The sequence below is a fragment of the Carassius gibelio genome, chromosome A22 (genome assembly GCF_023724105.1).
Source record: "Carassius gibelio isolate Cgi1373 ecotype wild population from Czech Republic chromosome A22, carGib1.2-hapl.c, whole genome shotgun sequence".
NCBI classification, from domain to species: Eukaryota; Metazoa; Chordata; class Actinopteri; order Cypriniformes; family Cyprinidae; genus Carassius; species Carassius gibelio.
The window spans coordinates 20,972,976-20,986,663 of record NC_068392.1 but is presented as its reverse complement, the minus strand read 5'-3'; the positions used below and the strand labels follow the sequence as shown (position 1 = coordinate 20,986,663).

At 37.2% G+C, this 13,688-nt stretch overlaps 1 protein-coding gene across 3 annotated transcripts in view; it reads right to left on the bottom strand.

The window, feature by feature from the left end:
• LOC127943308 (serine/threonine-protein kinase MARK1) overlaps positions 1 to 13,688 on the bottom strand; it is a 47,492-nt gene that overhangs the window by 32,588 nt on the left and 1,216 nt on the right. For all 3 annotated transcript variants that reach the window (XM_052539669.1, XM_052539668.1, XM_052539671.1), the window contains exons 2-3: positions 3,632 to 3,835; positions 3,244 to 3,297 (exon numbers count right to left, since the gene is read on the bottom strand). In XM_052539669.1, the coding sequence (XP_052395629.1) occupies positions 3,244 to 3,297; positions 3,632 to 3,835 (258 nt within the window). The remainder of the gene's footprint in view (positions 1 to 3,243; positions 3,298 to 3,631; positions 3,836 to 13,688) is intronic.

Genomic DNA, 13,688 nt, shown 5'->3' with positions numbered 1-13,688 from the left:
TTGCTCTGATAGCGGCCTTCAGCTCTTCTGCATTCTTGGGTCTGGCATATCACATCTTCCTCTTCACAATACCCCTATGGAGTTAAGGTCAGGCGAGTTTGCTGGACGATTAAGAACAGGGATACCATGGTCCTTAAACCAGGTGCTGGTAGATTTGGCACTGTGTGCAGGTGCCAAGTCCTGTTGGAAAATGAAATCTGCATCTCCATAAAGTTGGTCAGCAGCAGGAAGCATGAAGTGCTCTAAAACTTCCTGGTATATAGCTGCGTTGACCTTTGACCTCAGAAAACAGTGGACCAACACCAGCAGATGACATGGCAGCCCAAACCATCACTGACTGTGGAAACTTTACACTGGACCTCAAGCAACATGGATTGTGCACCTCTCCTCTCTTTCTCCAGACTCTGGGACCCTGATTTCCAAAGGAAATGCAAAATTAACTTTCATCAGAGAACATAACTGTGGACCACTCAGCAGCAGTCCAGTCCTTTCTGAAGAGGGACGCTTCTGACGCTGTCTGTTGTTCAAGAGTCTCTTGACACAAGGAATGTGAAGCTGAAACCCATGTCTTTCATACGTCTGTGTGTAGTGGTTCTTGAAGCACTGACTCCAGCAGCAGTCCACTCTTTGTGAATCTCCCCCACATTTTTGAATGGGTTTTCTTTCACAATCCTCTACAGGGTGCGGTTATCCCTATTGCTTGGACACTTTTTTCTACCACATATTTTCCTTCCCTTCTCCTCTCTATTAATGTGCTTGGACACAGCCTCTTTTGTAATGACCTTTTGTGTCTTGCCCTCCTTGTGCAAGGTGTCAGTGGTCATCTTTTGGACAACTGTGAGGTCAGCAGTCTTCCCCATGATTGTGTAGCCTACAGAACTAGACTGAGAGACCATTTAAAGGTTTGCAGGTGTTTTGAGTTAATTAGCTGATTAGAGTGTGGCACCAGGTGTCTTCAATATTGAACCTTTTCACAATATTCTAATTTTCTGAGATACTGAATTTGTGATTTTCCTTAGTTGTCAGTTACAATCATCAAAATTAAAAGAAATAAACATTTGAAATATATCAGTCTGTGTGTAGTGAATTAATATAATATACAAGTTTCACTTTTTGAATGGAATTAGTGAAATCAACTTTTTGATGATATTCTAATTATATGACCAGCACCTGCATATTTTATCCAAAACAAGGTCCAGTCGTTTCATTTAATCAGTTAAATGAATGTGTTTCCAGTCACATGACCTTGGCATTGCAACCATCATGCTCTGCCAGGCGAGCTACACTCATATATAAAATAACAACAATATTTAACAATATTGTATTCTCACAGAGGTCTTGAAGCAGAGAATTTGAAACATTGTGAACGCAGGGTGAACTTTCGCAAACTGGGACGTGCTTGATTTATCAAAAGTTACTAGATTTATTCATGTTTTTACCAGCACAAAAGAGCACTTGAGCTGTTCCTCAGGAGGATTTCTGTGGGCACACTCAGAGAAGGAACAGAATAACCACATGTGAAGTCATCTTAGCTTAAGGTATAAACCACGCGCATAAACCACCAAATACATGCAAAAGTGTGTCAAAATGTGGCACTTGGTAATTATTCATATAACCCCTTGAAAGTTATAATAAGTGAATGTAAACAGTTGAGAATGAAAATACATGTAACAGTAAATTGAATTTGTGCAGCTCTTAAAGTGACAGCAGCCTAATATTCCTGCTGCTGACTGTGTACTTAATATTAAATCAAACAACAAAAGACAGAGACAAAATCACTCACTGCTCTTGACTGAAGGACTCTATAGCTTTAATAAGAAACAAAGAAAGTTTAATTCTTACAGTCAAGACTATGATGCTTTATTTTACATTCATTTTCTGTAGCAGGCTGTTATCTGAATGTGTTAGACTTGCCCTGTTTGGTTCATTTGTATCTTTTTTTCTATTGTATTTGGCCTTTTTTTTTTCTTTTTTATTACTGACCTTTTAATTATTTTCAATAAAAAAGTTGTGTTCAGCTATGCTTTACAAGCCATTTAATGGGGTCTTTAATATTAACCCATTAATGGAAGTGGTTTGAAGAAAATGTCATGCTTCTACGACCACCCCAGAGTCAGAAAATGACCCTGACTGAGTCCGGCTATCAACATTTATGACCGCTTTGTGATTTTGGAAATCTCCCACTGAGATGCATTACTAGGAGAGATAGGACATAAATTTTGCTTTAAAATGTTCAGTGGACACTAAACGTGAGGATTTATTCGCTGCAGACTAATTGACTTGCATGAGCTCTGATGTAGCTCTGATCACGAGAGGCTGCGTCATTCTCTTAAGGTCATCGCTGCTTATTAAAGCCAAGAAACAGCCACTCTGACATCCCCTGCTCCAAGACAAAAAGGCAAACCTTTATTTACTGCTACCATCATGCAACTCAGCAGATATTTCTGTTGGATTGAGAACATTTGATCTACCTGACGGTCTCTCTTTATTCATCTATGAACATGCTAAAACGAACTGTGATAAAAATGCAAGATGCTAACACTGCCTAGAAAAATTATAACATTCAAGCAACATGCTAAAGTCTATTTTAGCAGAATAAGCACATAGTGTGTTCCTGTTGCTCAGTGGTAGAGCATTGGGTTAGCAGCGCAAGGCTGTGGGTTCAAGTCCCAGGGAACACATGTTAGGTAAAAAATGTTATGCTGAATGCACCGTAAGTCGCTTTGGATAAAAGCATCTGCTAAATGCATAAAATTAATTACATTTTAATTTATTCTGTTGCGCTGCTCGTTTCAGAGCGAAGTGCAATTTCACTATTGTTTACTACCCTGAACTAGACTCCAGTCCAGGAATATATCCTCTGAGATCTGCATTTGTTCAGCAGTAATATAATGACCATACTTTTCAGGAACTAATTTCTATCTTAAAAAACCTTGCAAACCTAAAACACAATGCAAGACGCAAACTCAATATTCTGAGGATGAAAATCACTAGATTTTAGAAGATTAGTCACACAAAAAAATGGTTTTAACATACAAATGTCTCACCAGTGTTTAGATTATGAGTCTTATTATTTTACTAAGAACAATAATCTCACATCAGAGTTTCAAAACCCAGATTACTAATGTGCTTGTACACATCTTAAAAAAAAATCAACAGGGTTGAAAGTCACAAAACAGGAGAAGTACATGTCAAAACCTTCATCACAATTAAGCAACAAATAGCTGAGCACTGAGCCCTCACCTTTTGGAGGCTTGTGGGGTTGAGCTGTGTTTTATCGATGATCTTCACCGCGACCTGAAAGACAAATACAGTGCAATGTGTTTATTTATAGATGGCTATAAACAGCTGATACATCTGAATATCTAAAGGCTAAGGGGCATCCACGTCATCATCCCTCCCCACGTCACAGCAAAACAGTGCTTTTTCTTACATAATCTGTGCTTTGGTCTGACGTACAGCCTGTTCAATAATGCATGCTGCTTCTAGCCCTAGAGAAGTGCCTTTATTCTCAAACTCGAAAGATTCGGCCCAGCGTCCCTGAATGAGGGACTGAGGGTCAAGAGCTAAACAGGACAGATGTATAATGTTACGTTTGTGAAGTAATGTCTGTACACCTGTATCTGCTCACCTCTCTTCCTGTTAAAACATGGCGGGCGAGTTTGACTTTAGCAAAGTTGCCTTTGCCGATGGTTTTGAGGAGTCTGTAGTTGCCGACGTGAGGCAGTTCGTCAGTGAGGGACGCCACGGAGCTGCGGCAGCGCGGGAGACTCTGACGACTCGCTGATTTGGAGGGAGCTGCTGGTGTGTCCGTGTATCCATCCACAGACGTGTGCTGACAGACAGAAGGAAGGAAAGAAAGCGTGGGGAATTCAGATTACATCTTTAAGAAAAAAAACAGCAGTGTAATTGGTTTTTAAAATGTATTTAAAAAACTATTGCATGTTTAAAAAAAACTACATTTGAGGTTTATAGCAGTGCACACACACTCTACCATCCTATACTATCCTAAATAATTTACAAAACTACAACAAATGTGTTGATATATTTAAACTATTATTAAAAAACAGTGGAGACCATCATAAAAGGGTGAGGGGGGGGGGGGTCTAATTAACATAAACATACGATATAATTCAATTGTGGATTTCATGTCATTATATTAAAACTGCTGTCTTTGTGTTATTGCTGGATTTCAGATATTGCCGAGAAATAAATCAAATCTATCTGTGAATAAATATACTTAATTTTGATTGCATTACTTTTTGTCTACTAAAACCTTATTAAAAAAAAAAAAAACTCAAAACAACATGAAAATATGAGGCTGGATCATAACAGTGTGGACTGCATTCACCTTTAATGGCACGTGAGTGACACCTATTTGTTTAAAATAGATATAAAGTCAAATCTGAGTCCAACCAAAATGTGTGATATAATAAAAAGTCTTTTTTTTTCTTTTTAACCACTGCATCCTGTTGTTACTTGTACTGTAAGAGGCTGTTCACACAACACATATTTCTATTCCAGTGCGCTACTTTTCTAGTTTTTCTATGTAAACATGCTCGTGTCTCGTACACAAGCATAGCGTTTTTAAGATGCCATGTCAAGTTAAAAGAATTGAACATTTCGCTCAACAACGTTAGATCCAAAACTGTGGATCAATCACAAAAATCACACAAAAAAAGAAAACTAAATTGTAGGAACCTGTACACATCAAGATGCGTTATTTTGTCCCCATTTCTTTTCAGCGACTCACACCATGAACGTTTATAAAAGATAAAACATCAAGTTAAAAATGGTTAACTTTTAAAAAGGCATTCTATTTCATTGTGCTAAACTCCATCCAGCTGTTTTTGCAAACACAAAAATAATGAAAAGAAGGTAACAAACAAACAGACTTCTCAGAGGCACTGCTCCTGTGGCTCCAGCACTCAGTCAAACACTGACATCAGCGTGACCGAAGCACTGGAGCTAGTTAACTTCAGCTAGAGAGCACTCAGAACACATCTGACATGACTCGGCCATCACTAAGCCCTCGTTTGAACATCATGAAACAAGATGATTGGTTTGAAGCTACGTAAGAATGGAAAATGACTTCCCATATCCAATAAAATATTATTTGACTGTGAACTTGTTTATTACAAAAAACTATTTATGGGACTGTATTATGGATCATAGAGACTCTTATTGTAACAAAAAGGCATTTAGAGTTCAATGGTCATTTTACAAAACATAATATTAAATGACTATTCATGATCACTGCTGTCATAAATGTTATTTATTATTATGATATACAGTGAACGGCAGACAATATTGCATACAAAATATCTCCACAAATGCATCGCATGACTGAGAATTCAGTGGTGTAAATGTATTCAGAAGCAATATTTTCAGCAGTGTTTTATCAGCTTTTTAAATCTGCATTTTTTTTTTATTTACCTTTATAAAAGCCTATTTTTTAACTGTTTTTATTTTTTATTTTAATTTTTTTGTTCATGTTAGGGTTACAATGAAAGTGAAAACTCAATATAGGCCTGGACTACAAATGAGAATTTACACTGCAAAATTACAACTGAAAATAAACATGGTTATGAGATTAATGTTTAAAGCACATTGTTCTTCAGTTTGTCTAATGATTGTAAACAGTCACTGGGTTCGTCAGACTGCACACATTTTAGCGGTAATGTGACCAAAAATATTTAAGACCCATCGAATCTGAATTTAGGACATTTTAAGACTCTTTAAAGACCCACAGATAACCTACAGATATTTCATCATATTCAGTGAAAGTAAGATATAACAACGCAGTTACAGTATGTACAGCTGGCTAATAAGGGTCTCTACTCTGGGTCACTATTAAAGGCGTCTATTGTCACGTCATACATATTTACACAAAATAAAATAGTTTAAAAAAAAAATCTGTGAGAACGGGGTGCTATGCAACCAACAATGAATTATAATGGATTAACCTGAGAGTAACCAACATCCACAGTTCCAAAACAGCCACATAATGGGAAGTTTAACCCGTTGAGGAACTTTAACCAAGACCAAATGAAAGTGATGCTATTTAACTAACAGAATGACATCACAGTGTAGGGGCTTTGGCAGTGTGTAGTTAGAGGAACTAGCCACCAGGACAGTTCCCCTGAGATTCATTCTGGAGACACCTGACACTTATATTATATCTTGTAGAAAGGGACATAATAGCAGCCATTTAATCACCGGAGGACAGAGACGTGTCTGGACATTGGTGCCGTTTTCCATGTTTGTGGAGTATGTATACAAAACTTTTGAAAAAATGGTGAATACTAGTGTTTCATATGGCATGAGTTAAGCTAGTCAACGTACACTTACATAACTGGACGTTCCTATTATAAACACTGATTTAGGACAAAGAATACTTTTGTGATACCATCCTGTAGTTAACTTTGTGTGAATAGCATGAAAAGAAGATCCAGTAATGAATTGATTACAGTAAGATCTCTAACATGCATTCCCAAACTGAACAGGGTGAACTGTAATTTCCTGCCGACTTTCAACCAGCTTTAAAACCTTCTACAGCCCACCCGACCCACCCAGATGACTAGCTGATCATCCTCACCCATCTCCTCCCTGACAAGAAACACGGTAGTAGGACTTTAGAGATAAAGTGACTGAACTGAGGTTGTAGAGTACAGTCCTGTGACTCTGGTGAACTGAGGATGACCTGAGCTGTATGACACAATAAAACACAAGCAGAACAATGTCTGTCAGAGAAAAGACCCTCTCTTGTGGTCTTACTCCTCTACTGTTCCTCACGGCACACAAGCACATTAATATAACCCAATAAAGATCTCATCCATTCACCCTGGTCAATACTGCGTCTTTACTGCCTCACGATGAAGGTCAGGTTAAGGGAATGAATGCAACGTGTTCAATACAAGTTAAGCTTCATCAGCAGCATTTGACGCATAATGTTAATTTCAATTTATCCCTGTTTACAGTAATGAGGGCATTATGAGGGGTCCATGTTGATGAATTTTGCAGAATTGCTGAGTAAAAAGCATTTATTATTGAAGCTGTAAAGTTGTCCAAAACATCCTTTTACAATGGCTTCATTTTTAGGCATTTTTTATTCTTAACTGAGAGGTCAAAAATATATATTTATATGATTTCCAAAATTACTTAAAAATGCTGTCAAAATAAGGTTTAAGGTTTCATGTGGTTTAATAACTTTAGGCCATTTTAAAGAAAAGTAAAAAAAAAAAAAAAAAAAAAAAAAAAAAAAAGTACTAATATTTTCTGTCAGAGTCACACTAATGCCTTTTTCCTTATTAAATATCTCAGTAATCATCCTTTATTAGATATTGTTCAAAAGCTTTAACACTCAAACTTAATCTCGTTAAAACAGTTCTGAAATCAAACAATGCGATACAATGGAAAAGGTACTTTAAATACTTTTAGAGGGCTCCTCCCCCAGTGGGCAGGGTCCGGTGTCATATTACAAAACGTACTATTTTATAATAATAATTGTGTCTAAATTTGACATAAAAACATTATTTGGGACAGTCTGAGTCTCAAGATTCCATATTTTATGCTACACGTTATATTATGACAGACATTTAACAATTTGTGACAGAAAAATTAATGTAAAAAAAAAAATCAACGGAGTTTGCATTTTTGCAACATCAACTTCAAATTTGGGACATAACTTAGACATATGGCTTTGATTTTATAACTGTTTTAGATCCCAAAATATTTTGTTATGGTACATATTTATTTTATATAAAATAAAATATTATTAGAGTATATTTTCTTTACCTAAAACATACAATGTTATAGGTGTTTTATATATTATATTTTTTATAAATTTACTTCTCAATTAAAATAAAATAAAAAGCGTATTTTAACACAGGTCTACACAATGAAATATAGGCCTATGATTAAAATATTAACACTTAAGTCATCAATATTTCAGACAACATTTTCTTTACAGTAAACAAAAAAACATCATTTTCTTACACTTTAATTTTATTTGCATTTGAAACACTTTCACTTGTGTAATAATCTGGTGATTTTTTGCTTTAAAATGAGACCACCCTGAGGACTATATTCCAAAGCGTTCATGAATTACAACCATTTACATCTGGACAGTGCATTTTCATGTCTATGCTCAGAAAGAGGGGGAGGCAGTTAAAAGGTTGAATATGTTTTCAATATATTTTAATATATTAAATAAACATTTTTTAAACAACAGATATTCTTAATTCGTAAATATCATTAAGCTTTCAGGGAATTGCACCACATGACACATACGTATATCCTTCCTTTTCATGAAAGATCAAATTATCTTTAAGACTCATTGATCTTGACACACAATCTTGTGGGTCTTCTGGGTCCTCTCTATGATATCATTTCCTGTTTTTTTCATGCATGTTGGCTGCCACCACATGACATTCCTGGGTGTAAAGACATAACTTTTTTTTGTAGAGGTTTATTTTCTAGATCAGCAGTCAAATAAGGTCACAGCTCATGTAAATAAAGATAGCTGGCGGGTTCTGTCTTAGTGATGCCTTGCCTCGGATGGAGAACTGTTTCTGACATCAATGCAAGCAGAATTCAGTATTACAAAAACCTGAAAAGCATTTATTCTAAATTTAAATTTAAATTAAATTAAAAAAATTCTAAACAAGGAAGCTATTAGAACATGCATGCAGAGCTTTGAAGAAACACAACCTCATAACAGGGAGGAATTTGGCCGCTCAGTCACAAACCAAAATAACTGCAATGACAATTTTCAGTCACCAGCGCTGGTCTCAACCCTGTGCTCTTCCTGAGAAAACCTTAACACTTTAGCCAAATCTGTCTGCACTCTTAAACCAGGACTGCACACCAGAGTAGAAGCCACCCCTAAAGCCTCAAGAAATGAAACTAGCATCCACATTATCTTGCGTTTTGAGCACAATGGCAGAAAGCCCAATCCAGGCCATGACAATCAGCATTCAGTGTAACTGGTGACTCAGCGAGGTATCGAATGATCCAGACACATGACACCCAATACTGCCCAGGAACAGATTTTACACTTTTCAGGAGGCTAATATACAGACAGAACAGAGTACATTTGTAAAATACTGATCTGAATTATTAGTATATATACACATTTGTTTCAATAGTGCATTAGTACGTATATATATATATATATATATATATATATCGCAAGGCAACAACTCACAATATGTTTTTACCTTAAAAATTTTTTTTTTTTCTTTTTGCAAATTTAAGGTTGTAAGGAAAATTATAATTTTTGGCTTAATAGTAAGGAAAATTTGAAATCTTCTTTAGGGCATGATTAATTAAACGCAATTAATCGTGATTGTGATGCACATTTTATCAGTAAAGCCGGTTCTGTGATTAGCAGTAAATCTCCATCACCTGGTTTCAGGTGGAGCGGCATTTACTACACAGAGCTGTAGCTCTCTAACAAGCTATGAAAAATCGCATTCATGACCACAGACGATATAATCGTAGTATTACGCGCTAATGACAGCTGTATGTGTATCTTCTCAATGAACTACGGCTCTGTGTAGTAAATGCTGCTCCATCTGAGAGCATGTGAAAATAGCACATATAATAACATGTTTTTACTCCAAACTCAACTCATAACGTCAGCCGAATGTTTAAAATAAACACTTCTGTGAGATGATGTGGCTTCTTAGAATAATTAAGGCACACAATATTCCATTCTATTCTTAGCAGTGATAATGTCGATTAGCATTTTATTATAGATATACTTAATTATGATGAAAATTATAATAAGAACTCCGTAGTCGTGTGTTTATTAGTCACACTGAATCAATGAAAGCAGTTAAATCTGTTTTCTTTATAAGGGACTATTGGGTTTTCAGCGTGAGAGCGCCCTCTGGTCTTCGGATGCAGATTTACTGCTGATCACAGAACTGTACTGCGCTGAAAGATACGCATGAATATCACAGCTTCTGCCTAATCGCGATTCATTCCCTTTGCGATTAAATTTCTATTAATTGTGCATTAATTGTTCACTTCATAACATGCTTTAAAAAAGATAATGGACACTTATAAATATAAACATTGTTACAGATACCTCCAATAATATTTTATCCAATTATATTGACCCAATTTTGTATTTGCAATATATAAGCAGGGGCATCATGCATTCATGATTTTTGAGGTGGCACATTGGGGGGGGGGGGGGGGGGGTGATATTAATCATGGTTGTCATGTGACACAGCAGCTACGATAGCACTGTATAACTGATATAGGCTTATGTTTTATTTATTTATTTTTCATTTTTATTCAAAACAATTCCAAACATGCTTAATATATCAGGAAATATCTCGATTCTGAAATGTGTAAGTGAACGCGTTTTGCACCTTTATAGATTGTTATTTGATCAATAAATGGTGATGGGCAAAGTAGTGTAATCTGTTAACTACACATAAAAACCCAACTTTTTACTTAAGTGCCATATATGGGTGCCATGCCATAAAATATTTTTAATACGAATGAATTTGCATTTACTGTAAATTTTAATAACAATATTGTACGTTACTTATATTAACACTTTCATTTTACAGAGAGTAAAGAACATTATCAAAGAACATTTTCATTCAGTCTAGCCAGAGTTCAAAAACTACCATTAATATCACTGAAGCACTTTACATTATGAAACGAATATCTTGCATTCGTACGCACATCTGCACTTTTTGTTGTTTCTGATGAGAGAATATGCTAATTCAGTCAGTGAGCAAGAAAACAAAACACCGCATTTCAGTAATTTCATTGATGACTCTTCTGCACGTCTCTGATTGGCCATTGCATTCCTTAGTGCTACAGAATCATTTCTGATTGGTTATCATGAAGCGTTGTACAAACACGTCTGTGTCTGGCTCAGCGCCAGCCAGCGAACGCAGATTTGAATTTAGCAGCTGATGCTAGGGCTGGGCGATATGACGACATATATCGTCTGGACGATAGAAAATGTCTATCGTTTTATATAAGCCTCTATCGTTTACACTACGATAAGGCGTTTTACGTCAAGATGCACCTCACGCAACGGCATGCGCATGCACGCTGCAATACATAAACAAACATGGAGGAAGACGGTAGTAGACGCGGTTTAGACCAGGGTAATTCTCAACAAGATGACCAGCCAACCCAAACCGAGGAGCTTGTACCTAAGAGGGGCGACTTCTGCTGCATGGACGCCTAAAACGGATGAAAAGTTGAAATGTGAGGGGGCACGTGCCTCACTTTGAATGGGCATGATGCCTCTGATCCTAAGAAATCCATAAGTTCTTGGATCGATCCACACAAGTGTAAAGTACTGCCTGATAAAGCACAACTTGCATCTCTGAATTCATCCACTTGTGACAAGAAGGTAATGTTTTCACACCCCTGAGTGCCACTAAAATAACTCGAGAATGCACATTATTTGTGGTCAACAGCAACATTCACTCACAATGCACTGATTACATTAAACAATGTGTTTGTGTAGAGTATGCTTCTGAGTCTGACTTCAGGGTCCATGTCCCGACTGACTCATCAATCAAGGAGCGCATAGCTAGTTAAGATACAGGAATAGCCACAGAATAGTTGGCCTGAAACTTAGTCTCAATCTCAGAAGTGATGTCCACAGGCCGTTGTCTGAACGTCTGATGCATATGACACACAAAAGTGGAAACACTTCAGGAATTTGATTGGTTGAAATATACAGGATTTCAGGGAGACGTGTGTGTCACGTTCTTTAACGATCCACCTGGATCCACCAAACCCCCTCATGAAAGAAGAAAGCCGTCGTGTTTCCAACTGTGACGAAGAGCGCTTATCAAAACACTAGACTCTCAAAAGTATGTGAAATATTTTAAGTTCGCGGCACAGACTCTTTAAAATATGTCAGAGTTTTACATACACGTGTTAACACCGTTATTGTGGCGACATTTCACGCCTCGAAACGTCCTGGAGACTGAAACGAACTGTGATTGGTTGTTTGACATGTCAGTCAAACCGCCTGGTGGGCGGGGCTTGGCTAAAGAAAGCTGCCATGGATTCCAGACCTTTAGCCGTCAGTCTGTAGATCTAGCTACGCGAAACTACCTGCAACCTAAAAGCTAAGGACACACAGCTGGCTTTTGGTTTGTTCTTAAACAATTAAAGTCAATAGATTATCGGCACTGACTTATCTGTGGTTGGAGGTCAACTCTTAAGGAGAGTGGACCTCGAGGGCCAGAGTTAAGAATAGCTGATTATTAATATTGCATTAATTAACCAGATAAGTAAAACAATTGTTCAAGCAAATCAAATAATACTGGTCAATTACCAAAATAACTGGGAAAACGGAAATGTTTTGACCACTTGGACTTTCTGTGTCACCTTTCACATTCAAGCACAGATAGTACAGCAGCTGCGATTGAGAGCATCTTATAGTTTGACAGCTGCATTGATTATAACACACTGATATCTGAAACCCTTTTAACCTCTTCCAGGACACACTGCAGCAAACAGCGCTTCACAACACTCCTTCCTCTTATCCACAAATCAGCCCAAAGACAACAGACAAGAGTGCATGCAAACCAAGCATTATATATATTTTACATTTCGAATCAAGTTCCTTGACTTTATTATGATTTTATTAACTTGCATGATTATTTACGGATGGGAAATCACAATTTAAAATTCCCAAATGTGTTCATATGCAACAGAAAGTTACAGTGTAAGACCACGTTTAGTGACTATGCAAAACATATTTCATTTAAATATTCAAAACTGAGAAGGGAAAAATTTAAAATGCCTAAGAATTGGTCACTAAAAACAGTGACCAGTGATTAGATATAAACACTTTTCATTTAATGGTGATACCAGGCCTGACCGGGTGAGATGTACAGAGCCGCATCTCTAGAAGTTTCCTCCACTGATTCAGCATGAATGACTTACATTAATGACCCGGCCACACCCCCAGACGACCTCGGAGCATTTCTGTGCTTTTCATTAATCACAGCCTGTAATGATTGAGTCAACAGCCCCTGTGCAACCACTATCAGCAAGCCCTGAAGATCCTCCCACAGGCCGCAGACCTGATCACTGGAGGATTTCAACACAATACAAGTACAGGAATCCTTTATATAATCAGAGCTCTGCAGGCCGCTAACCTGAGACGACTTTAAACCCACAGGAGCATGAGACACGGCTTCTTTTCTCCAGAAACTCACCGAGATCAAGATCCTTCCCCATTGTGTTGACACTAGTGTACATTTCCTCGATGAATCAAGCCTTTTAGTGAATCTACAAGATGCAAAGATCCCAAAATCTCACTGCGTTTCCTCATACCTTATTTGTGTCCCTGGAGCACAAAAGCGGTCATAGGTAGCACAGGTTTATTGGTAGCAATAGCCAACAATTACACTGAATGGGTCAAAATGATTGATTTTCAAACGGCTGTATCTTCTTGAACAAATATTATCCCATCCTAACAAACCATACATCAATGGAAAGCTTATCTAGTCAGCTTTCAGATGGTGTATAAAACTCAGTTTCGAAAAAACTGACCCCTATGACTAATTTTGTGGTGCAGGGTCACATTTGTGATTTTTTTTCGAAGGCCGATTCATGTCCAATAGCATCTTTTATATCTGAACGCAAGCATGAAATACCTCGTTTTGAAATAGTGGAACATTTTC